Raw genomic sequence first — 24,852 nt, forward strand, 5'->3', positions numbered from 1 at the left:
GCATCTCACTTTAAGCACTGAATGGCTGCAGCCTGCAGCAGGGCCTCTGACAGCTTCTCAACCACAGTCACAGAAGCCTCTTTGGAACCAATACTGCAGATTACAAAAGTAGTTGCTTGGCATGCCAGAACTTTAAAACAGGCATTTATATTGGTGTCCAATGTGACCAAAAGCTCTCACCTCAGAGAAGTGAGATTTGGCAGCGAGGGCAGGACAGAACAGATAAACTCAGCTCCCTCTATGCCAAGGTTGTTGTGGGAAAAACTGCAAATAATGAGAGGCAAACATGATTATTTTTTTGTTTTAAAAAAATGTGTCAACTGTCTTGTGCACATTATATTCATAGAGAAAATAGAGAGTACTAACTCCAGCTCTGTCAGTAAAGGACACCTCGAGATGATGCTCTTCATAGATGCAAGGTAATACCCATCTACTGCACAGTCCATGAGGCTGAGAGGAGAGGAGACAGGAGAGGAGAGTTTACTTCATCCAGGACCTGTACAACTGCCAAAAGTTTATGTGCTAGCATTTTTTTCCTGGGACAGCAAGTTTGGCTCTTTTATATTCCCTAAACATTTTGGGATTGTCTTGTTTTTATCTTGTTTTCTGTCAAAACTCTTGAGGTGCAGACCACCATTTATGTCAGAGGAAGGATATCTTTACCGGGCATGGCCTCATTGGTTTTCGAGAGACAGAAGGGACATTGCATTACACACCAACATTATGTATGTTTTCCGAAAGCAAGCTGCCATGAAGTTGAGAGTATACCAGTAGATAGGTGGAACTGCATAACTGCTTGGCTTTGCTATTCGATGTTAAGCATAGAACATGTAAAAGAAAAAGGTACCTGATTTTCTCTGTGACCATTAGTGGAGTCAGATCTGCAGAGTTGTCACTAAAAACACAAAGACCCCCCCCCCACCAGACATGTATAAGATGTTTCCTAACAGTCCATTCTCAGTGTTTGTGCTTCACGTTTCCTAGTTGTGATGTCTTGAAATCCTGCTGCTTTAAACTTAAAGTTAGGTACAGGAAAACTTCAAAAGATGAATCGTGCCACACTCTGCATATACATCATTCATTCATAAATCGAGTGGAGAAACAATACGCTACACATACTATATTTAAATGTGCAACCTAAACATATTACCTGTGTGAGGCCAGTTCAGTGGACTTCATCAAAGACAGATGCAGCGTGGTGTGGTGAACCCTGCAAGGTGAATGAATACAGCATTGGTATTTAAACGTGCAAACACACATATGGTGATGTGGGCCTTTTGAAGTGAGTTTGAATATGTGTTTTACTGCATAGAGAATACAGTTTGTGAGTACAGTATGTGTGTGTTAACTCGTACGTTGTTTGCATAATCTAACCTGATAGTGTGTATGTTGCTGCTGACATCCAGACAGCGGCACAACAAAGTCACAGCTTCCTCAGATCTGATCCAACGTTCCTCAATACTGGCAAGAAAGAGAGCTGTGCTACAGCTCAGTATTTCAAACAATTACCAGTACACAAGTTTGTTCCACCATTGAGACAGAAGCACAGAGACTAAAACACATTATGGATTGTATGCTGAGAAAAACCAAAACGATTACAGAGGGGTTTACAGCGCAACTTGCTCTCAAGCTAGTGGAAGAAATAAGCTCCATAAAAACATATACTGAATACCTGATGCTGAATCCTCTCTGACTGCGGTTTAACAGTGTCACAAAGTCTTCAATCCAATCCGACTGCAGCAAATTGTTCTTGAACCTGTGGACAAACCTCAGAGCCATAAAATAAACTGGACCACGTGAGACACGTAAATCAGTGGATGTCCTACTAAAATATTATATTCATATACTCACATTAAATTTGTCAAGAAAATGTGAATAACAATAGTTACAAAAAAAGTTCTCTCCCATCAAAATAACCAGCCAACAAGTAATTCTTTTTCAGATGGGTTTCATAAGAAACATATGTTTTTCATTAAAGCAATAACATGTCTATTTCTGAAATCCCTTAAAAGCTGACGTTGTAGAGAAGCTCTTCATATGATGTGAGCAGCAGTATAAAATGTTCTGAAGAGGGAGTGTACTTACTCTAGTTTGGTTGGACCGGGACTGATAGACACGATCTCTGCTAGTCTGACCAGATGAGCACGTTCCAAACTACTGTCTCTGACACTGGCAGGGAGAGAACAAGGAATCAAACAACACATGGAGACGTCTCAAAGGTGTGTGCTGCCTCAGATGAATGCAATGTGCACTGAATCCGTTAATCGATCACAAATAAAGAAAGAAACCTGGTACCTCAGATGTATGTACAAATTATTCAGGTTCAAACTGTGTAGAGTTTTCATTTTAAGTTATAGAAATGAGTTCAGTTGAACGGGTTATAGAACATCTCAAATGCTGTGCAACAAAAATCAAAAAATGCACGTTTGGTCCAGGTTAATGGGAAAATTCAGATTTTTTTCTTTTAAGTGAAGTTATATGAGGTTTTGGAGAAACAGACTAGTTTCAGACAAGGCGTACGAGCGCAGGAGAAAAGCACCGTTCTGCTGTGGACAGGGGGCAGCAGCTGAACGGGTGCCACCTAACAGACAAGGAGCAACATGTTTCGCCGTGCCGTCAGACGGGGAATCCATCTGTGCTCTCTTCAAAGCCACAAGACTACTTTGACAAAACAGTGACTTTACAGATAATATTACTCTTTTCTTTCAAAGGACTCGCCAAACAGGGGGTGTGCCCACCGCTATCCACTGTAGGTAGTAATACAGTGGCCTCATACTAATGTACTAATAAACTGGCTAATGCAGTGCCTCATACTACCCCACTTCATCAATCAAATGGAAAGCCTCTGAACAATTACTTGCTCGTTACTTGTACAATTGTAATATCCTACCTCAGCGTTTTTACACAACCGTCATATTGCGTGAACCAGACGAGACACCTCTCCTCTGCTCCCAAACTACCAGCAGACATTGGAGTTCATGGACAGAGAGAAAGACAGGGAAAGAACACTTTAAGTCTTACAGGTTACTTACTTTCCACAATTCATTTCATTGCTTTTTCTTCTTCATCTCAGCCTTTTGTTCACTCATTCCCACAATGCACAGACGTACCTGACTTCTACAGCAGTGACGTTGTTACAGGTGCACAGTGTGTTGGCCACATCCATCACCCCCTGCTGCGTCAGGCCATTGTTGCTCAAACTGTGCATGAGGACACATTAGAGACCAGTAAAGAGTTAATCATAGATGTATCCCATTTACTATCAAATATGTAATATTACTGTCAAACATTCTCTAAATAGACAATGTGGGTGAGCTTTGTTGTTAAATCCCATTTTGATATTTAAGGATAAAAGAAAAACATCTGTTAACAACATATAGGCACATTTAGAAAAAATAAACATAGGTGTTAATAATCATATGATGGCTATAATTCTTTTCTTAGTATTACATTCCACACCACAGGTCTAGCTGCCTGTCTAAATGACAAACAAATACAGAACTGAAAATGGTCCAAATCAAAATGTCACATAAGGTATCTTACTTTACATAGCTGGTGATTTTAAGCCCTTGTAGACAATCCACAACATGCTTCACTCCCTCATCTCCCAGTTGGTTACTTGATAAACTGCAGTCAATAGAAAGAACAAGTCAGCATCCACAGTGTGGAAGACAGCACTGGTACCGGTATTTATGGGAAGTAAATGGCTGTTAGCGAATGTGTGAGTAAGACTGGGTTTGTGTATGGCACGTACTCCAGGACAGACAGTTGAGGACCCTGCTGGAGGATCTCCAGAAGTCTCTGCAAGTTGTCACCTTTCAGGCTACAATGAGTTAACCTGTGTGTACACAGTCAGTGAGACATGTTGAGACAGTTACAGTGTGTTTGCACATTCAAACCTTTTATTTTCCTAATTTTCTCCCGGTGCACCCGATGTCCTTGAAAAACTAACATTTTATAACAAGATAATCAATTATTTCCAGTTGATCTTCTGGCAATTTCTTCTTTTTGGTGACTCTCAGTGGTTGACATTACGTGTGCTGCTTTAAAACGTTGTTTCAGTTCCGCAGTTTAGACACCGAAATGTAAAGCTGCCAGTGTATTTTTCTCTCAAACACTAAAATAAAAGAGAATGTTTTCTCCTATTTACAGGTTGAGAAATTGTACATTAGCTGCAAAGAAGAAGCTATATTTGATATCCTGTTTGTAAAATGAATTAACTGAGCAATCTGAAAAGCAAACAAGTTTCTATACCAGCACATGGTGCACTCAAAATAATTGCAATTGCTGATCACAGACCTGCAGCTGGCTTGTTCTGCTTTCACACTGTCAAACTGGATGAAGGATGCAGTCTGAGGCCTAAAGAAGAGGTTCAAGCAGTATTTAGCAAAAAACCTTATCATTGACAGACTCTAAGAAAATTGTCGAAAAGAACGTATAGAATTCCCGCAGCGCCAATTTGATATAATTACTCATATTAATTGTAGCGAGAACAGATCAGACTGATACCAACAACAAAAAAAATCTAAAAACAAATTGTACCTGAGCTCCACTGAGGTGACTCGCTGGCTGACAGTCAAACATCTGACCAGCATCAGTGCTCCAGTTGTGGATGCAATGCTGTGGCTGACACTGAAGAGGAACGGGATAAAGTTGATTCAAATGAAATGTGAAGGTGGTAATTGATAATAATACAAGAAATACATGCTGGGTTCAATCTTTAAAGGTCATGATTTTTACATTGACTAGAGTAATAGACACGGAAGCTTCTCCTAATGATATGGATATGATAAGAGTGACATAAAAAAAGAAAACATCTGGAACAGAATAAGGAAACAAAGGTAGTAATATAAAGAAGAGTCAATAAGAAAATCAACAAGTAAATACAATATTTTTTTATATAAAGACACACATTAAGGAATATCTAAATGTGGAGAAAGAAATTAAAGTGCCTATAATAAATGTGTTATCTTTCGTTATTTGTCTTTATATTTCGACATACTTTATTTACTTGTGTATATGACGGCATGAAAACAACATGACGGCTTGAAAACAAGCAATTATGTGGTGAAGATGACTTGGCACAATTACAATAAAACCTTTTTCAAAAGCCTCAGCATTGACACCCAGAAGGCAACAACAGAGTCATGAGTTCAAACTAGGACTTTAATTTTGGTTCATTCCAGACCTTAAGGGCTTTTTTCTATTCAAATGAATCACTGTGTTGTCATTAACGCTTCATGCTCTGTTAAAATACCACATTATGTTGAAGTGGCACAGTGTTTGGTTTTGTACTCACTGCAACAGATTTCCACAGTGATATTATTTTTCTATCTTCCAAACCATCCACACTCATTAATTCATGCATGCGTGTGCATCTCACTTGAGTCTCTGCAGTGACGTCATCTTGGGCAGGACCTTCAGCAGATTCTCGATGGCCTTGTCCGACAATGAGCTGTGAGACAAACTGCCACAAAATAGAAAGTATATCAATGTCTCACTGTTCGGTCATAATCATGAAATAATAATGTGGGAAATATACATTAATCAAACTTACTCTAACTCCAAATGGGAGCGACACTGGACCAATCGTCTACAGAGTGTGGTCATATCGGATGGTGGGAGACTGCTGTTGTTAACCCTACAGCATTAAAGAAGAAGATTCATATGTGTTTCTTCATTTCCATTTTAAAGTGATCGCTTGTGGTAGACTGTATGTATTCTAAGAATGTCAATTGGGTGTTTTTCCTCAAACACTTTATCGGCGTACTGTACCTGAACATCTTTTTCTGCTGTTTGCCATCCCTAAAATAAAAAGGTGCATATAATTAGTTTATTTGCTGACTCGTGAAAAAGCAGACAGTGGTATCCAGATGTGTGGAGGATTTCAGCTTTTCTACCTTTTGTCGGGGCAGAACTTGAGGATCACCTGCTCTTCGTCTCCATCACTATTAACAACAGAACCCCATCAGTTTAACAAACTGCACATTTTAACACAAGGTTAAAGTAAATAACACCCTTATATCCTCAAGCAACTCATTGCTATGCAAACTACTACGATATATCTACTTCTATTTGATAAACAGGCACAAATGAGTTGTTAAGCAGCATTTGTCTCAATGGCAACTTGCCATGTTGGTGAAACAGGTGCTGTCTCTGTTTCTGCTCTAATACAATCATTAAATGTCTCAAATGTACAACAAAGAATACCTGATGTGGATGTCTGTGAGGTTGTTATGGGAGCACAAAGCAACAGCCAGCATCCCCACTCTCTCCACGCCAGTCCCATTGTTACTGGCACTGAAAAGCACACACAAAAACAATGAGCCCGGGAGAAGGACACCATTACACTCCAAAGAGTCATCCAGACTGAGTAATGCCCTGAGGTAAAGGCAGCAGGTGCCAGCGCTGACATATTTAGTTTGGAACCTGTTTGGTGACAAAATAACAGTCCAGCCTTTTCAAAATAACCAACCAACAGTCTCATCTTTCATTTAAAACTCGTCCTCCTATCTCAATAACATGTAATATGTCATTCTTATCAAATGCATATCTTGCAACCGTATACTGGATGATTGCTATGTAGATCTCCAGAAATCTTGTGATTGTTTGTTGGTATTTATCTTTTGTTAACACTTTAAGCTAAAGTCTTACTTTATTTCCTGGATGCTACGAAGACGGGGCAGGAAGTCCAACAGTATCCTCAGACCTCTGTTGCCTAAGCAGTTACTGGACAGACTGAGACAAGAATGTGGGATTAAAATAATGTCAGAGACAAGAAAGGGTACGACACGGGGAGCTGCCAAAATAAAAGAAACACGCAAATGGAGAGTTTGTATGTTTTGAAGTGAGGTTGTATGAGGTACTTTGCCAGAGTCGGTGTATTACCAACAGTTGATGCATGTTGGCGCGTCACCAGTGTGCAAACATAAACAGGAGTACAATTTTAAAAAGTGCAAAAGATCATAAAAATAACACTGCATTATGATTCATGGCCACACCTGAATTTACCATGGTGATTGCTAGAACGGTACAGTGGCTAGGTTTAACATTTAACTGCCATTAAGAATAACTATAAACTAGAGATGCATGAGTTCTTTTGTTAATTTTTACATTGTGCATACAAATTATTACGATATCACTACTACGACTACTAAATGTATGCTGAATGTAAACTGTGAGTGGGTTATTGTTTGTGTATCTTACTCCAGCAAAGTGAGATCAGGAGAGGATCCCAAACTCCTCCACACTCTCGCCAGATGAGTCGGCAGCAGTCCACAGCAGCTGAGGCTGACAGAGGCAAAAGTGTCAGGATCACCATCATCATCGTTTACAGATGTTTACGTGTCTGAGGGGGATCTCTAAGATTAGCAATATCACTGCAATCTCTCTGAACTATAGATGTATTACAAACCAACCTGAATAACGCTAACCTGAACCTGTCTGAGAACCTCCTCAGATTAACTGTCTGAGGAGCTGTCATTGGAAACTGGAACTGAGAACATATTTTCCATCGTGAAAAGCCTTCAGTGTTGTTCTCTGCTCTTCTTCCAACGAGGAACTATTTCCATTTCTGATATGAGTGATGCTATTGAAGGAATCTGTCGTCTCATAAACACACCTAAGCCACGGCCGTAGCTGCCAGTAGCTCCTTGCGGTGCGCTTATTGTTCCGGCTTACCGGACACTAATGCATTACATGAAGCCTGACTAGATGGATTGTTGTGGGATATGTGATCCCTGGATTCTCGTGACAAGATAACAACATCGCTCCCCTGTGAACAAATCCAAATGAAATTGTTTTTCTTACATTAACTCCTACCCCGAAATGTAACAAAGGTACCAGGGGCGTAATTGAATCGGCGAGTTGCGGGTAAGTGGCACATACCAGAGCAGTTTAGATACTTCATTAGTTGCTTCTCTCCCTCCAGAAAACACGATGGACACCTGAACAGGACTCTGCAGTCTGAAACAAAAAAAAAACATTCACATGGCTGTTTTAACGCCACTATTTAAGAATGAAATACATATAAATATATGCTGCTTTCTGTTGAGGCTAACTAATACAATGTTAAATGTTGCAAAATGTTTTACACAGTGATGCAGAACATTGGTATGATGGTCCTGTCTGACTGTGAGTAACCCTGATTATGCATTTGATAGTACAGTATGTTTATAGATGTGTGTATTTAAATTGTCTGTACCTGATATGAAGCTCCACCACAGCAGGACACGCAGACAGCAGAGCCGTCAGAATCGGCAAACCCTCCACTGTTAAGCAGCTGTCATTCGCACTGACAAGAAAAGACACGTGAACATCAACACAGTGCTGCTGTTCAATTCTTATGGCTGCTGAGCACTGTTTTTAATAGTTGCCTATCCCTAACCCCAACATATTAAGTAGTTTATTACGTAGTAGTAGGAATGTCTTCACGCTACTTTTTCAATAGCTGTGTAAAATATGGAATTCATTATAACAAAAGTAGTTGAGTAAATATCCGTTATGTGAAGAATACATGGAGCTTTTGTGTCACTCTTGTGCTTTGTGACGGGTAGTTTGATGCGAGTCTTGTCTTACACAATCTTTTGGGTGACGTTGAACTTCGGCAAAAACCGAGTCAGCGTCCTCAGAGTTTCAACATCCAAGCGGCCTCCAGAAATACTGAAGAATAAACACACACACAGTGTCAAATGAGTGTCTGATGATAACATCCAAAATGTCAGTTGTGGTGAACCTTGCTCCTCAGTCATAAAGGCTCAGATAAAGAAAAATAATAACTTACTATAAATAACTATTATGAATAATTATTAATAGCTTAACTACTTACAGTGAATGGCTGAATTGTAATTACTGTTAAGTTTGAAAGATGACGTGTTTAGTTGAGGCAGGAACAAGGATAAAACAATAAGTCAATAACTGGCTGTCGTTATTGTACTCTTTATAGTACTGCTTTATTCTGTTTTTGAATGCTGTATAATTGGTAAGGAGCATGGAACATTTTAGGAGGTGTATTTAGGGTTACTTACTCCAGGACAGACAAGGCAGGGCAACATGCCAATGACTCTGAAAGTTTTTGCATATTCGGCTTGCTCCATTTCTGGTTCAACAAGCTGGAGAACAAATTGTAGCGCAAGATTAAAACATATCGACAACAAACGAGGGCTAAACATCCAATTTAAATCAATTGGCTCATTAATTAAACTGACTGATCTGTCATTGATTCAGAGGTTGTTTCTGGTCAGGATTATAACAAAATGAATTTTAAAAAGTCAAGGCTCAAGCACCTTGTTCAAAGTTCTTCAAGGAAATGTTTTTTAATGACAAGAATGTTATTGTCTGATGTCTTACCAGATTGTCGGTTCAGACTTAGTTTTATGGCTGCAGAGGGGAAAGCATACATGAGGGAGAATTTCACTCTCTCCCGTATTCATTTGATGACACACTGTATGGTTAATTACTGGTTTGTATTTTCTCATTATGTTTACCTGGCGGTAAACTCACCTGATCAAATCAGAGTTTTGAGAGAAAGTGACTGTCAATTCCTTCAATCCGCTGCAAAAAACAAACACACACATACAAGCTGTATAACAATGATTACTTTTTGATGTTCTTTTCACTTAATCGCTTTATATATAAAGTAAGTTTGTAAGACTATCGGTCGCATGTGAAATTGTGTACTGTGTGTGTGTGTGTGTGTGTATGTGTGTGCGTGTGCGTGTGCGTGTGCGTGTGCGTGTGCGCGTGTGCGTGTGCGCGTGTGCGTGTGCGTGTGCGTGTGTGCGTGTGCGTGTGTGTGTGTGTGTGGTCCTACTCTGCATGAACCTGCTGGATGTTCAAGAACGAAGACATTTTCCCGATGAGGTAGTCCACTGCCTTCAGAGAGCTGTGGTTTCGACCCAGCCTGCAATGTGTGCACACACACACACACACACACACACACACACACACACACACACATACACACGGAATGGGCTACAAACCTGAACAAATCTTGTGATATTGGGTTTATTGAAAAACAGCATCTTGTTGGCAGTATGTGCTTACTTCACCAAAGCCAGTCTTGGTAGTTTGGTAAATATATCAGCTATGTGTTTGATCCCATCGTCTTTCAATTCGTTGTCACTGAGGCTGCAATTCAAAAGCAAAAGAATGGTGTTAGAGTTTAGACCTGCACCCAAACTAGTTCACCATCACATTAAGTACAAGGAGGCACGACCCGACCTAGTCGGGCGCACACGAATCTGGTCACACATTTCCTCAATAGAACTGTCAGAAGACATGTTATTGGATGCAGCAGTGAAATTCGGTTGAAGCAAATATACTTGATTTCAGTGATGTCTGGACAGCTCGGTAGAGCAGAGGCCAAACTAGCCGCTCCAGTGGCCGTCAGACTGGCACCACAGAACCTGAAGAGGACAAAGATCAGCCACACACTGGCGTGAAGACATTAAGGGCTGATTTCTACTACATCCCTGGTAGTATTTCAAAGGCAATTGCATGCATGTGTGAGTTTGAACTACACCACTCTGGATAAGCTTAGTATGAATGAAAGAGAAATGTAATCTTACTCTAGTTTCTTCAGGGTCGTGAATTTTGGCAAAATGGAGGACAACTTCTCAGCGAACTTGTCGCCATACATGCGTCTGCGAAAACTGAAGGCACACAAACTGTGAGATGTAACCTTCTTAAAGCAAACCTTCATGTTGGATTGGGAACTGTGAGGCAAAGACTCCCCTAAAAGATATCAAATGTGTGGACTAAAAGGTTGTTTTAGAAGTGCACACACTTGAATGATTAACTTATTTATAAAGAGTAGAGTAATGTCAAAAACACTACAGAAAGTAATTACACAGGAACCCCACATATCTATATTGGAAGATGCACAAATGTTATACGAGTTCATACTATTAATAATGACAGCAGCAACACATTGCCTTCAATAAAACAATGGTGGAGATAACTGCTGTCATATTGCATCCCAGTTTAAATAATGTACAATATTAAAGAGCATGATATTTGACAAGATATGGGGCATACAATAGAGCTGTAGTTATCTCTCTAGGCAAATACATTTCTGTATATGAACTAGAAACTATAATGGAACGTTGCTATCTCTGGTTATGGTTTAAGTTGAGAGGTTGCTGAATGTGTGCTGTGGTGAAGGGACGGGGCACAGGAGTAAATGTTGTAATAATGAATGTCTTGACAGACACACAAAACGTAATGGAAATATTTGTTAAACAAAGAAAATGTTTTCTGGTTTATGTTTGAGTTGAGTTACACGTGGACGTGTCTACAGTGTGTGGTTTGGTCTGATGAAAATATCCCTTAAAGGTTGTCAGTTGATGTTTTTTTGCTCTTGAGTCCGGGATACTGTATGTCTACTTGTTACAGAAGGAGACTATGCAGGAAATAAAGAGCTTGAGTGAGAGTCACAGCATGTGGGACAGGTGGCCAATCAGCTGAGGAATGCAGAGGGCAAAGTGGAGGCTTTCTCCGGAGCCACACTCATCGCCACTGTTCAACATGCTCTCCAAACGGCGAAAGCCGAACACAGGTTTTCAGACTCTTGACGGCTCAACACCCTTCGCCTCACTGTACCATTTACATATGTTAGAAGGTCGCTTCCCAGCGGCACAAGTGCACCAGCCTTTGGTCATAAAAATAGTTCTTAGCCTCACATGCCCAAATGCTGGCCGTTAGCATTTTGACCGATAACACTTTACATAACTATGGAGGTGACAATAACGTTTAGAGCAAATTTAGCTTCTGAAGCTATTTCAAATAACAGATATTTCACATTTTCCATGTGTGTGTTAGCGTATGCTAATGCCATGTATGTCTTGCTTGTGTGAGTATTTGTGTGGACTTACCCGAGGTAGTGAATGTACTGACACCTGGGCAGGACATCTAAACACTCCGACTCCATTGTGCATGCTCCAAAGTCCAATCCAATGCCACTATCCCTGACTGAGTTAACTACAAAAGCTAGAGCTTGAATATCATTTGGTAGAAGCTGGATGTTGCGCAGCTCCAAAGTGGGTCTTGCACCCACAACCTGCTGAGCTAGTTGGTGGTCCTGGCTCTCCTGAACACAGTGGCAAAGCTCCAATATCTGGGAAGATGTGTGAGGAGGAAGGATCAGTAAAAAAGGATCAGTAAAGAAAGAGCAAGGGTAAAAGTTAAATTATACATTCATTTGTCAGAATTCACCTTTGGTCCAGTCAGGGTGTTGCTGTGACAAAGGTTTTTTAGCAGTTTCAGAACAAGGCTTTGTCGTTTTTGGACCCAGTTTTGACCTCCTGTTCCACCTAATTGAACTAAGGCTGCAGTACAGTGTGGGGAGGCCAGACCACATACAAACAGGTACAGGGAGTCCGTAAAGACTGTCCTCTGGTCTGCCTTGGTTGTCCAGCGAGTTCTCAGGCTGAATCTGAGAGCGCAATGGGGAAAAAGATAGAGCAAAGTAAGCATTTAGTTTGCTTTAAGATTTAGGAACATGCCTACATTGTGCTGCTATGGAGGACAGTTCCTAGCCTCTCCAGCCCAATTAGAGGATTTCTGTCATATTCATTGAATGTGTTGTAACTCTGTAACTCATTCTGTACACATGACATCTATTGCATCTGTCCATCCTGGGAGAGGGATCCTCCTCTGTTGCTCTTCTGAAGGTTTCTTCCCTTTTTTGCCGTGAAAGGTTTTTTTTCGGGTTTTTGGGGAGTTTTTCCTGATCCGATGTGAGGTCCTGGGACAGGGATGTCGTATGTATACAGATTGTAAAGCCCTCTGAGCCAAATTTGTAATTTGTGATTGCCTCTAATAGTTAGAATCTTTTCATTGAAGAAGTTCATGAAGTCATTACTACTGAGGTCTATAGGAATACACGGCTCCACAGAGCTGTGACTCTCTGTCAGCCTGGCTACAGTGCTAAAGAGAAACCTGGGGTTGTTCTTAATTTTCTCTATTACTGATTAAATAAAGTGAAGACTCAAGTTGGTTATTCCTGCAATTTGTCTTTCAATTGACAATAATACGCAGAAAAAAACAGAACATTAATCTCATTTATAATGTGGCCATTAACAGTAAGGCTTTAATTAGGTTACAGTGTTCGCCTGCTGCTGTGTCACGTCTGCTGCCAGAGCTCCCCACCTCTGCTGGCCCCGAGCCTCCACTACTGTGATTGGACCATGTATCGGTGTATTCCTGGCCTCCTTTTAGGGTAAAAGGTCATTTTGTGTTCAATTACGCTGTTAATCTTGTTCCTTGGCTAGGTTATTCCTGGTATGTTCCTGGTAGAGTGTTACATTATATGTTTACGTTCTATATTACTACATTATCCAGATAATCATAGAGTATCTCTGGCACACTATTGATTAAGGTGAGTTTTAGGTATCTGTATATATATAAACTATCTTAAAGTGTTAGGTTTATTTAAAAGAAAACTTTATTTATCAAGCTTAGGTTACATGGTTCTAGTTTGGTGACAGTACACACATAGCAACAACAAGTTGGCATTTTCCTGACCTTATGGTGGAAACAGATGAAGTTTCATTAAAATTAAGAATTAAAATTAACGCTTGGTGTTGGTTTTCGGAAATTGTAGTAAATGGAGTCATACAGTACATGCTACACTGTAAATATAAATCCATTTTCAGTGAATCGCTCGTTTGATAATTTGGTGACAGATGGGAGCACGGTTCCATTCGGCTTCACTGAACTCAGTTCCCTACCTCTTCTTGAGCTGCGTGTCACTAACATCATCACTCGTCATGATTCTGAGTGCAGCCAAAAACTCCTGTAAAGTCAGATGAGTGAAGCAGTAGGAGTTGACAAGCATCCCGTCCTCAAGTCTGAGCTCCACCTTACAGGAAGATATGCACAAACATAGCATTTATTATATCACCAACATTTTTCAGCTACACCAAAGTTATTTCAACTCATCCTCTGAAAACCATGACTATCATGCAAGCAGGGCATCAAATAATACAAATTTAGACACATGGCATTGTGGATATTAATGTAGCATTGTGGTGACAGAACGCAAACCTATAACAGTTTTAGCCACAACTGTGTCCACAGAGGCTCTGACTATGGTTGTTCATGCTACAGAATGGCGAAAAATATTCCAACCATGGGGACTTTAGCCAGGAGAGGGTTGTTATAATACAAATATGGCTTGTTTTCCAACTATGTATTTAATCATTATTATAATAAAATAAATATCACAGCTATCGAATTGGGTAGTGTCAATGTCACAGGCTGATGATGGGACGATCTGAACATGACTATACCCAGCTATGTTATACATTCACACATACTGCACAGCCAAGACTGACCTGTGAGAAGAGCCCTGTCCTGATTGAAAACTCCAAAACCTCCTGAGAAATGTCTTCTTCCATGAAGAGGATCTTGCTGTCCTCTAAGCCGTTCCAGGACAGCTGACTGAGCTCGCACAACTCAGATCGATGCTGACTCAGAATACTGCACAAAGAGACAGAAAACAAATGATAACATGAAAACAAAAAACTAGTATTTGCTGCATTACTACTTCACATGATCAAAGATCACATAAAAGCGAAAACTTGGGGAAATGAATGCCGGTTACACTATTGTAACCCTGGTTCTATAAGCACAGGTGGAGACTCTCTACTGGACACTACGGTTAGTAATCTCCTCCACTCACGAGCACACCTTCGCCACTGAAATTTGCCAGTGTGACAGTCGGTGCTTTCATCATTACACCTCGCAACAATTGCAGACTTCCAACAGTACACCTCTGCTCCAACAGTGCAGGCTGCACACGTCAAGCATTACCCCAAAATACTCCACCTGTTTGTGTGGCAGGGGGGTTGCTTCCCTTACAGTTTATTGTGAACCCCAACTTGGAAAGTTGTATTATAAACCAGGCTGTCTGGAACATAGAAGCCCATTCTCTGGATTTAGACCTGAAGGTGAGATGTCAACACATCTGCTGAAGGTATAGGGAGCCAAGGCATAGCTGAGGATGGCAAAACTGTTTGATGATTAACATACTGAATGCCTTGCGGGGACCGGTTTAGAAAGGCAAAGATCCAACACGGGTCTGAAATCTCCTAACTTCCTGGGAACGAGGAAGTATGCGCAGTCTGTGTGTTGTGAATGGGGAAGACGGATACAGCATGTTTGTGTAACTGATCGTGGATCTCTGCGAAGGGATAATACATCTCCTTCTGAAAGGATAAATTAACCTCTTTGAAGGCCATAAATGGAGGAGTGAGACTGCAGAGCTGTAGAAATGAACCCAGTTTCATGTCCATCCATTCTGATAGTACCATATACGTATATAAGAAGTGGGCGCAGTTGTCGTGACATCACCCATTTGATTGTGAGCTGCCCTTTTGAAGCCTTAAGTTCGTCGCTTTTCCAGTCGCCATCCTGACTTTTTGCAACTAGTGAACGTAAGTGACCATATTTGGACTGCGGAGGAGTGATGTAGTATACGGCTCTGGTAGCCGAAGGGACCTGTCAGACCTGGTAGCCCGCCCTAAAGCATACCCTGCTTCATCGTACATTTTACTCTAAATGGCTTGGCCGGGTTGAAAAGATGCAGAAGACATCACAGTACTGCGTCTTGACTGGAGAGTATCACCCATAGAGTCTAGTAAAGGACGGAGTCTGTGTCAGTTAGAACTAAGTCTATCGTTCAAATACCAAATACATTGCCCCAAATGGTTTCTTAAGAAGCTCTGAATTAACATTCATCAATGAATTGAAATTCATATATGTTTTGTATGTGGTGTCAGTGCTGTAAAATTGTGGTAATATGTTATTTGTCTACTCAGCCTTCACCTGTGTGGAAGTTTCATGGTATTCAGCTCGTCATTGCTTCCTCTTGTATCAGGGTCACGGCTCAGAAACGAATCAAGAACACTGAGGTAGACCTGGGTGAGGGTGGAGGGAATCTGGGCTTGTGTGAGAGGTAGCTGGTTTCTACAGTTTGTTGTCATCATGTCTTCACTCCCTCCGCCTTGATCTTCCCTTTGCACAAAACTCCCTCCTCTACTGCCCTCTTCTCCTCTTCCGCCTCCTTTTATTTCTTTTCTACCCGCTTTTCTCCTCGTCTCTCTTCCTCTTTCTTCAGGTATCTGGGTCCTTCTTGGGACTGTACTCTCCAGCAGTAAATGCTCCAGATAGATGCAGCAGATGTTGCAGAGGGCAGGGAGGGATGACATGGCGAGTAGGTGTCGACTGGAAAGAAGGAGTTCTGCTGCCTGCACCCCAAGAGCCCTTTTGGCTGAGTGACCTTTGCAGTTGAGACATAAATTAGTTTTTATATGTTTATATTATATTTATTTTTGCCTTATCAGACCTCTTCTCTAACTGTGTGAGCATGTTCAGACAGGTCTTGTTTGACATATCCCCAACTCTCCTGTTTGTTTTATTGCCCATTATGATTCTTGTTTTGATGATAATTACATGAAGTCTAGGGATCTTATGTAATACAACAACAACCAACTATAAAACTCAGCATATAGTATACAGTTACATTGTTACGCTATTGTTTGCCAAACTAGGGGCAGTTGCCTCACAGAAGGTTTGCATCAAACCAAATGTCCCAATTACCACTTCCTACTGCAGGTATTAACAATGTAACGATAAAGAAGAGCCACTTCGCTTATTTACAGCATCTGCTGTTTCTCTGGCCCTGTGATGGTAAATCCCAGATTGATGGAGCTAGTCTGGCAACGTCTTTTCATTTTGATGCTTAAATCAATGACTGAAGAGTCCAAACAGCATTGCAACAGCTAGCGCTACTAGTAGTTATGTCTAACCAAATTTATTTTCTAAAACATTTAAATGATTAAAAAAAAATTTCTAGATCATTGTAATTAGATTTAAATATGTAATGAATACCTGTTGTCCATATAAAAAATATATTCAATATCAATTTTTGGGTTCAAAGTTAAGGACAAGTTTGAGTGCAATGGCCTTTTAACAAGACTCTTGCATACCGCCAAACAGGAGCTTGCGTACTGTGGTATGTGTACCACAGTTTGGGAATAATGGATGGATGGATGGATGGATGGACGGACGTCAAACTATGCGCTAACCTGCACTCTGCACTGTATATTAAATCTACATTGGTCTATCTCTATAAATTGCATGTTTTTACCTTTATCGCCAAAAAAGTTGTCCACATACTCCTTGATCTCATAGCAGTCCCAACCCAGCAGCTGCCCGACTTTATCTGAAATGCCTTCCAAATCGAGGACATCGCGTAGACGACAAGTGACCATCACAGTACATCCTGGGAGAAGCTGACGATTTAACAGCCCTGATATGAGGTCTGCAACAGGCAAAGGCTTTTCTGGGTTCAATTGCTCTCTCTGCACCTCTTGTTTGGCGAGTTTGCTGTGAAACTCGTCATAGCCATCCAGCACCCAACAGCTTTGCTCTGGATTGGAAAGGAGGTAATCCACAATGGCTTCCTGCTCAGAGCACAGAAATATATGAGGAGCATACGAACAACAATGGAAAAGTATTAGTTCACCTTGTTGGACTTAAAAGACATATGAGGTTATTATTAGTTTTTTACAATGTGTGTGGTCTACTTGCCTTTGTAATACACATTCCTAGGAGCCTAACACATGGTTTAAAATACAGTCTTTAACTGGTGCACATGATGAGTATATGTAATCAACCCCTCTATCTCTCTAAAGTCTCTCTACACAAGTCCTCTGAATGTACTACTAATGGAAATCATGACCAATTACAATTTCTTTCTCTGCAACTACACAGTTCTTTCCTTTATAAGATGTTTAATTACCTCCACCAAGGAAGTTATGTTTTGGGTTATATTTGTATGTTGGTTTGCCAGCAGAATTACAGAAAAAAGGCCTAATTTTCACTAAACTTGGTGTACGGGTATAGCATAGGCCCATTTTGGAGCAGATCACAATCATGGAGCGGATACACGCATTAATTTACACTCATATAAATGTGGTGGATGTCTGTTCCCTTCTTTTTTCATTTTGATTTCAAGTGGACATTTTTAGAATTGTATGCATTTTACTATCAGGACCGGTTCTTGGCACTATTCAGGTTTATGAATACAGCCCCTTATGTCCTGCCAATGAACCTGAGATCAATCTGAACATCGATTTTAGTTGAGGACTGCTGTGGCTATTATACTAAATGTAATATGCTGTTACTTTCAAATGTAACATTAGAAAAGTCCTGATAAATGAAGGCACTGTTCTAGCATTTCTACCTGCATACCTTTTTGTGGTCACTCTCATTTATGGGGACGTAGTGTTGGAATAGCAGCTCAGACAGGGAGAGAGGACGGGACAGTACGTTGAGCTGACGAAACTCCAGCAGGACAAACAGGTAAGATGAAGGGATCGGGCCCTTAATGATACAAGAGCGAAGGGGATGCAAACAGAAACAGTGAGAGAATAAACTAAAGACAAAATGAGAGAATGAACCAAGCAGAGAAACAGTTAAAGGAGGACTCCACCAATTTGACACATCAAAGTCCGTTCACAAGTCTTGTTGAGTACTACTGCAGAGTCATCTGAAGCCTTTTGTGACCTCAGAGGGAGCTGCGTGAAATTGGCTCGTGCTGGAGACTACAAGTTTGAAAATGAAAAGAATTGGGAGTTTGGAGTTCTAAAAAGAAGTGAGCTTATCAGACTTCTATAGCTCCTCATCTCTTCTTGAGGCAAGCCGCTCAAGGCTAAATTAGCCTGGAGCTGAACTGTTGGGGATCGAGTTGCATTGTGGGTATCTTGAGCCTGACTATGTTGAAAGCTAGGTGTACATTGCTAAGTTGGTGGAATGCACTGAGTATCTTTCATATTGGGTGCTGATCTAAAATGAATACAGCTATAGCTTTAGCCTGAAGTAAGCTTACAGTTAAATGTATACATTAAGTTAACTTAACTCCACAGGGAACCTTTAAATGTCTTTTTACTGTTCTAAAAATATATGGAAAGAATTTAAACACCCTTTAGATGCCCGTGACATCAGTTGAGGCAATGTATCAGGTTTCACTTGGCTCCTTCTGGAGCCACAAAATGTTGTTCACACTCTGGACCGACACTAATGTGGAAATTGCTGGGGTTTCAGTTGCAGTGGAATTGGTTGCTGCTTGTCCATGGTTAAGTTGCTCACAACGCTATGTGTCAGCTATGTGTCAGGTGACATTTATACATTAAAATTCCAAACTAAAATGATTCTGTTATTTTACCAAAAGATCTCTCTTCTTCTTCTTCGTAATAATAATGTGATCATAATAATAATGTGATTAACCCTGACACCAATTCAATCCAACAGATTGGCACAGATATGTACAAAAAAAACTATTGAATGCTGATGACAAATATGTAAACATACTAGTCCATGTGCCCACTGTTGTCCTAAACAAGACATCAGCAGAGTTTTTCCTGATCCTGCTGGGCCAAGGAGAACTGTCACCTTCCCTGTAAAACCCTGGAGGAAGGTCTCCAATGTCACTCTGGAATCCATAGACCCATAGTCCCCATCAGACTCTGAGTTTAGTAAAAAAAGAAATGTGTTACTTTTTGTGTAACTTTAATAATGCCTATATTGAAATACTTCCACTTGAATGAAAATTTTATTTTCAAATACAATCTTTATGTACAAAGAGAGGAAGAGGAATTCTTTCTGACCTGGTGTTTTGCCCCCTTTGTTTGCTGATCCAGGAGTTTGATCAGGTCTGTCCCTGCCTCGGTTTGCCGTTCTTAGGCCGACCCACACATTCTCCAGCTGCACCTGCCTCATCAGGTGCTCACTGAGCCGCTCCCACCTCCTATGCAGTAAATGCATCACTTCACCAATGAACTGCATCCAGTAATCTGTGGGTACAATACATAACGAAACACATTATTTGTAGAGGTCGGAGTAAAAAATATTGGGCTTCATTCACCAATTTTCTTTATGTTAATTTATTAGAGGTCCAAAATAGGTCTACGTCAAATTCATGATGTGTTCTTAAACCACAGAACTGTTTACACCTGTGTTCTGAAAATGATGAATGTTATTGATCTCGTAAAGTAACATAAACAATAATTCTGAGCAACATTTCAGCACTCAAATGTGCTCGGACTAAAGGAGTTTAAAAATCCTAACCGTTTCTGTAAACACTTCACATTAAAAGATAATCTGGGCGGAACATCATTACCGACCAAGGTCCCAGACCGGAGTTCCCCTCCGATTGTTGGGAGTGGTGAATTGGGGTTGAATCGGCTCTTGTAACATGAGCCTGACTTAAGTGAGTTTTAAGAAAATGTCGTTGAGAAACAATTTTTTTTATTTACGCAGCCATTGCTTCCTTATTATTTTGTTATATCTATTTGCAGTTTTATCAGATACATTCCTGTTCATATGTAAACAAAAAAATGTATATAAATATACATATAATTTTTTTGCTTTGGGAAATATAACAGAAGAATTTTAGTTATATATATTAACACGCTCAACAATCAAGATACAACATTTAGAAATTAAAGTCACAATGAAAAGGTCTTTGTGTGTCTGGCAAATGAAAATGACTTCAAAACACAAAACAAAAAAACATCTGAACATGAGAACTGGCTAAGCCTGATAATGTGATACTCAGTAAAAGCTGCATCGTAAAGATGTCAAGTTTAAGCCCACAATTAACCCGACATTAATGCGGAATGCAATTAAAATTGGATTTTACTATGTGTTTTATGGTTACGTCTTGATGGTTGTAGCGAGCAACACTTACTACAGATATAACACTTTACTGCTGTGTGTGACAGACTTAGATTTACGTATTTCAATGTAGACTATATTAAAGATAACTTTTTAACTTTTAATCAAACAGTTTTTGTTTCTGGCGATGAATTGAAAAATGTGAACAGTGCATCGTGATCCGTTTCATTCTGAAAAGTCACCTTTTTAAAAACAACATGGCTCAATTCAAAATGACATTTCAAAACAAGACTCCTCATCTCTTCTCTGATTTTGACATCAGATGATATGCTACCACTACACTTCATAGTGATGTTTTTTCCAACAGAGAGACTGAAGTCTCATGGGTCACTGGATTTAAGTGAATGGCTGCAATGAATAAAAACAAATTATGTTCAGGTCATAAATCTTTCATTAAAGGAATGTAGAAAAAAAAAGAAAAGAAAGCAGTCCTATCTGACCAGTTTTTTGTTTGTTTCTGCCCACAAAAGTATTTGTGGTGTTGCGTGCGTGCGTGCGTGCGTGCGTGCGTGCGTGCGTGCGTTCTACCAATCCGTGGACGCTTGATGAGCTGGTCTGAAGGCAGCGATGACGACTTCCCATCCGTTACACTGGAAGTGAAATGTTCACAAACACCTACAGTGCAGAAAGAAAAACATGCAAACCAGACAGCACATTCAAAAATACTGGGATTACTATAAAATATCCAAAATGACTATCAAGGGTGCTGCAAGAATGTTGCATGTGTCGCACACAATTCTTAGGCTCTTACTTTCTAAATCATCTGGAGATGAACAAAACAAATTAAAAATATGAAGGAAAGGCCGGGGATTCCCAAAGGGAAACCAAAGTCATATACTTTTCTAATGATACTGTACAACGGTTGTCTTTTATTTTCACTTTCCCTCTTTGGTTTGTCATTATCTGTTTGTCTTTGTAAATTCAGCACAGGTGAAATACTGAGCGCACCATGTGGTTGCTCTGCTGGCCACACCACAATCAGGACTAATACTAATCAGGGGGTTTCATTTCAGTCCACAGAGAGAAGTATAGCCACAATTCATGCTCTGTGTCATTTTTGCGACATGACCCCTTTATTAGACATCATTCCTGCCTTGTGTCTAAGCATAAACAACTGCACATATTGTCTACTGTAGTGAGTACTGAACATTCAGAGCATCATTTTCTACTCACTTTTTTCATATCCAGCCACTGACATGAGCCTAGACTCCAGGTGCATGGGGATGTCCTCGCACAGTAAACACAGGGTCTGGAGGAAGTTGCGGCAATCTGCATTGTTGGCCCCCCTGAAGTACTCCAACATGGCTTCGATGTGTTCTGTTACAGCTGCTGTCGAGGGACTACTGGAGGCCAAGTTTCCATTCCAACAAGCATCGCTGGGCATCATTTGGCACAATTTCATGATGACTGTGGGGGACTGACCTCTAAGGATGTGGAGCAGTTCTGGGGACTCCTGAGCCAAGACATAGTTCACATTTTCATCTTCAGGATCAACCCCCTCATCCATGGTCAGACTCCATCAGCTGATAAACAAACGGGCACAAGCTCACTATTCAAGTTCCCACACAGGCTCGCACATCAGGGGCAGCTGAGGACAAATATGCAACAAAACGAGACAAAAACCTATTCAACCTACTGGGGAGCCGCCTACATTCCCTATTGTTTCAAATAGTCAGGAAACGTTTCAAACACGTGCCCTATAGTTGGTTTTACATGAATCTCACTAACCTTCAATTGTTGTCTATTTTCATTGGGTTACCTTTTATATTATGTTCAATATAGATGAAGTGCTAATGAGTCAATTCAGTGGATTACTAATAAGAAACAGACACAGTTGTATGCATGTCCGACATCATACAGCCTAGTAGGCGCGTGAGTTTGCGCAGCTCTCCTTAGTGCCGTTTTTCTTTTAATGCATAGCTCGTGCACGCGGGTTAATCACTGGTCATTTTTACAATAAATTACTTTTGATTTTGACGGCCATAACGCTTTTGATGCCTTTAGTGTACATTAATTGTAGGGGGGAGGGGGATCCGCAAGCTCGGGAACGTAGCCGCGGTCATTCAAAGTAACCATCAGTGTGACGAGCCGATGATCTGCAACAGCACAGACACACACGTGTCTATTCGTTTCAAAGTTAGATAATGCTGTTATGAATAAATAAATAAAAGACACTCACCAACAACTGTTGTCATAGACTGCGATCTCTCTGCAGCCAGAGTAGCACTTCTTTCAAAACGAAACCAACGGAATTTGCGTATAACGTTTTGGTTTCGCTTTTGCTCACCAGCAACGACTAATTGGGGGATTTCTACCAGAAAGCCTCTCTCTCAGGATATGACGACACACCTTCTGGGTTAGGTCCAGGGAATGATCACGACTTGGACTGAAAGCCCTGAGTGGAAACCTAACACAGTTGTTTCTAGTTTATTATATTTAGTGTGCATTTTTGTCTAATCATTTATCTTTCCATTTCCATTATTTCTTAACTTACTTCATTAGTTAATGTTACTATTAAGGTATAACATAGTTTCTCTGTATTATTGTCTATAATAATAGAGGATGCATTTTAAAACATCATGAACAATGCATCCTCTTTGGTCAGCTGTGGGGTTGCAGTGGGTTTGCTTGTGAGGGAATCCTGTGCAATGTGTTGATGTTTTCGTCCTTTTATCAATGAAATAAAGTGTGTGTGTGGGGGTGGGGGCAGATCACTCTGGTTCACAGCCAATAGATTTTCATTGTGATTACATGAATCAAGCGTACAAAGCTATAATAGTGATCAGGGGGCAGATGGGCCAGTGAGTTACAAAGTGATGTGTGTGAGTTACATTCTGCCTTTCGAAAGGATTGATTCAGTACAGCGAGGTGCAAAACGTATAAGCTTGCAATAGAATGGGTATAGAGTGTCAGGGACATGTGCAAGTACTTGCTAGCAGTTATATCAGCATCCACTGAAAGAGGGGGAGGAGACTATTTAGCTATGAGTTTTTGCAGCTGTGCAGTTTGAATCCAATCCACCTGTATTAAAACTTATTAACCACAATTCAAGTTGAATGCTCACAGAATCCTCAGGGAAACTGCACCAAAAAGATGCCCCATCTATCTGCTCATCACTTCTCAACCCTTGGTGAGATGGCTGCAGTTCCTTTTCTCTTTGCTTTTTGAAACACAAATAGATTACACCATGAGCGGTCAAAGCTTTTCTACACTTTTGCTATTTCACTACGGTAACTGCTCAGCAGACTGACCTTTTACAGAAGATTCATCAACTGACTTGTCCTTGTGTCTCCCCAGTCCCACCCCCACCACGCCGCCAAACCTCTGACCTCGCAGCCTCTCTCTTCCTTCTCAGTCCCCTGACACCTATCTAATTACATGGAGTTGGCGTAATGATAGATGCAGGACACCAAGTGTAAACTTCCAAGAAAAAATGTGTTAGAAAAAAACGAATTTAACACGTTTATTTAAAAAAAAGCATGATTCATGGGTTTTGCTCTCTACATAGGCAGCCTGATTTACAGAATGAGCAGATTTTTTGTTCCCCTCCCCTGGGGATAGGAGCCACCACAGCTTTTAAATAATTAATCAATTAATTGATTAACTAACACATTCTGTCAGTTGTGACAGTAAAATGTGTTTAAAATAGTTTGTTTAAATGCAGTAATTATTTCAGTCAAGTATTACGGAAGTCCGTCACGTAGTCACCATGCTCAGTGAGCATTAATCATTTTGAAAATCTTTGACCTCTTTCTTATCAAAGCAGCCTAAATAGCATGAGCCTTGCATCTGACCAAGTGAGGTAAACCCTGGAGTGGGTGGGCTTTGCTGTGAGCCATCAAACAGCTGCATGCTCACTGCGACTGCCTGTAAACCATTAATGGAACATCAAATAATCATTTATATTCACACATTGACAATTAGCAAATGAGTTGCTTTCCCCAAAGCAGCATAGTTGGCAGAAATGGGATTTTAGTGAACATCCTATTCAATGAGATAGCACAGAGAGGCTGTTCCTGATGTGACTTAACTATTTCACTTTTAGTTTTTCTCTCGCCTGACATAGCTGCAGTGTATACACCAATAAGGACATATTGTGACATCCAAGGC

General features: G+C 40.5%; 1 protein-coding gene across 6 annotated transcripts in view; it reads right to left on the reverse strand.

Annotated features, from left to right (window-relative positions):
* nlrc5 (NLR family, CARD domain containing 5) overlaps positions 1-23,041 on the reverse strand; it is a 39,029-nt gene extending 15,988 nt beyond the window's left edge. For 3 of the 6 annotated variants that reach the window (XR_004609559.1, XR_004609558.1, XM_034534191.1), the window contains exons 1-43: positions 22,922-23,041; positions 21,916-22,265; positions 21,271-21,357; positions 19,674-19,859; positions 19,378-19,532; positions 18,259-18,390; positions 17,153-17,468; positions 15,829-16,282; positions 14,337-14,481; positions 13,731-13,861; positions 12,214-12,433; positions 11,874-12,115; positions 10,569-10,652; positions 10,323-10,406; positions 10,045-10,128; positions 9,812-9,901; positions 9,502-9,552; positions 9,349-9,378; positions 9,027-9,110; positions 8,578-8,661; positions 8,204-8,293; positions 7,888-7,965; positions 7,207-7,290; positions 6,655-6,738; positions 6,211-6,300; positions 5,901-5,948; positions 5,776-5,805; positions 5,558-5,641; positions 5,384-5,467; positions 4,543-4,632; positions 4,300-4,359; positions 3,755-3,838; positions 3,544-3,627; positions 3,111-3,200; positions 2,891-2,956; positions 2,086-2,169; positions 1,673-1,756; positions 1,375-1,461; positions 1,151-1,210; positions 848-895; positions 367-450; positions 181-264; positions 10-93 (exon numbers count right to left, since the gene is read on the reverse strand). Coding sequence is in view for 4 of the 6 variants with exons in the window: in XM_034534191.1 (XP_034390082.1) it covers positions 10-93; positions 181-264; positions 367-450; positions 848-895; positions 1,151-1,210; positions 1,375-1,461; positions 1,673-1,756; positions 2,086-2,169; positions 2,891-2,956; positions 3,111-3,200; positions 3,544-3,627; positions 3,755-3,838; positions 4,300-4,359; positions 4,543-4,632; positions 5,384-5,467; positions 5,558-5,641; positions 5,776-5,805; positions 5,901-5,948; positions 6,211-6,300; positions 6,655-6,738; positions 7,207-7,290; positions 7,888-7,965; positions 8,204-8,293; positions 8,578-8,661; positions 9,027-9,110; positions 9,349-9,378; positions 9,502-9,552; positions 9,812-9,901; positions 10,045-10,128; positions 10,323-10,406; positions 10,569-10,652; positions 11,874-12,115; positions 12,214-12,433; positions 13,731-13,861; positions 14,337-14,481; positions 15,829-16,282; positions 17,153-17,468; positions 18,259-18,390; positions 19,378-19,532; positions 19,674-19,859; positions 21,271-21,357; positions 21,916-22,249 (4,754 nt within the window). In the remaining 2 variants the exon portion in view is untranslated. The remainder of the gene's footprint in view (positions 1-9; positions 94-180; positions 265-366; positions 451-847; positions 896-1,150; positions 1,211-1,374; positions 1,462-1,672; positions 1,757-2,085; positions 2,170-2,890; positions 2,957-3,110; positions 3,201-3,543; positions 3,628-3,754; positions 3,839-4,299; positions 4,360-4,542; positions 4,633-5,383; positions 5,468-5,557; positions 5,642-5,775; positions 5,806-5,900; positions 5,949-6,210; positions 6,301-6,654; positions 6,739-7,206; positions 7,291-7,887; positions 7,966-8,203; positions 8,294-8,577; positions 8,662-9,026; positions 9,111-9,348; positions 9,379-9,501; positions 9,553-9,811; positions 9,902-10,044; positions 10,129-10,322; positions 10,407-10,568; positions 10,653-11,873; positions 12,116-12,213; positions 12,434-13,730; positions 13,862-14,336; positions 14,482-15,828; positions 16,283-17,152; positions 17,469-18,258; positions 18,391-19,377; positions 19,533-19,673; positions 19,860-21,270; positions 21,358-21,915; positions 22,266-22,921) is intronic. The other 3 variants (XM_034534192.1, XM_034534193.1, XM_034534194.1) reach the window with 3 other exon arrangements.
* Between the last annotated feature and the right edge of the window lie 1,811 nt (positions 23,042-24,852).

Source organism: Cyclopterus lumpus, chromosome 6, assembly GCF_009769545.1.
Source record: "Cyclopterus lumpus isolate fCycLum1 chromosome 6, fCycLum1.pri, whole genome shotgun sequence".
Lineage (NCBI taxonomy): Eukaryota > Metazoa > Chordata > Actinopteri > Perciformes > Cyclopteridae > Cyclopterus > Cyclopterus lumpus.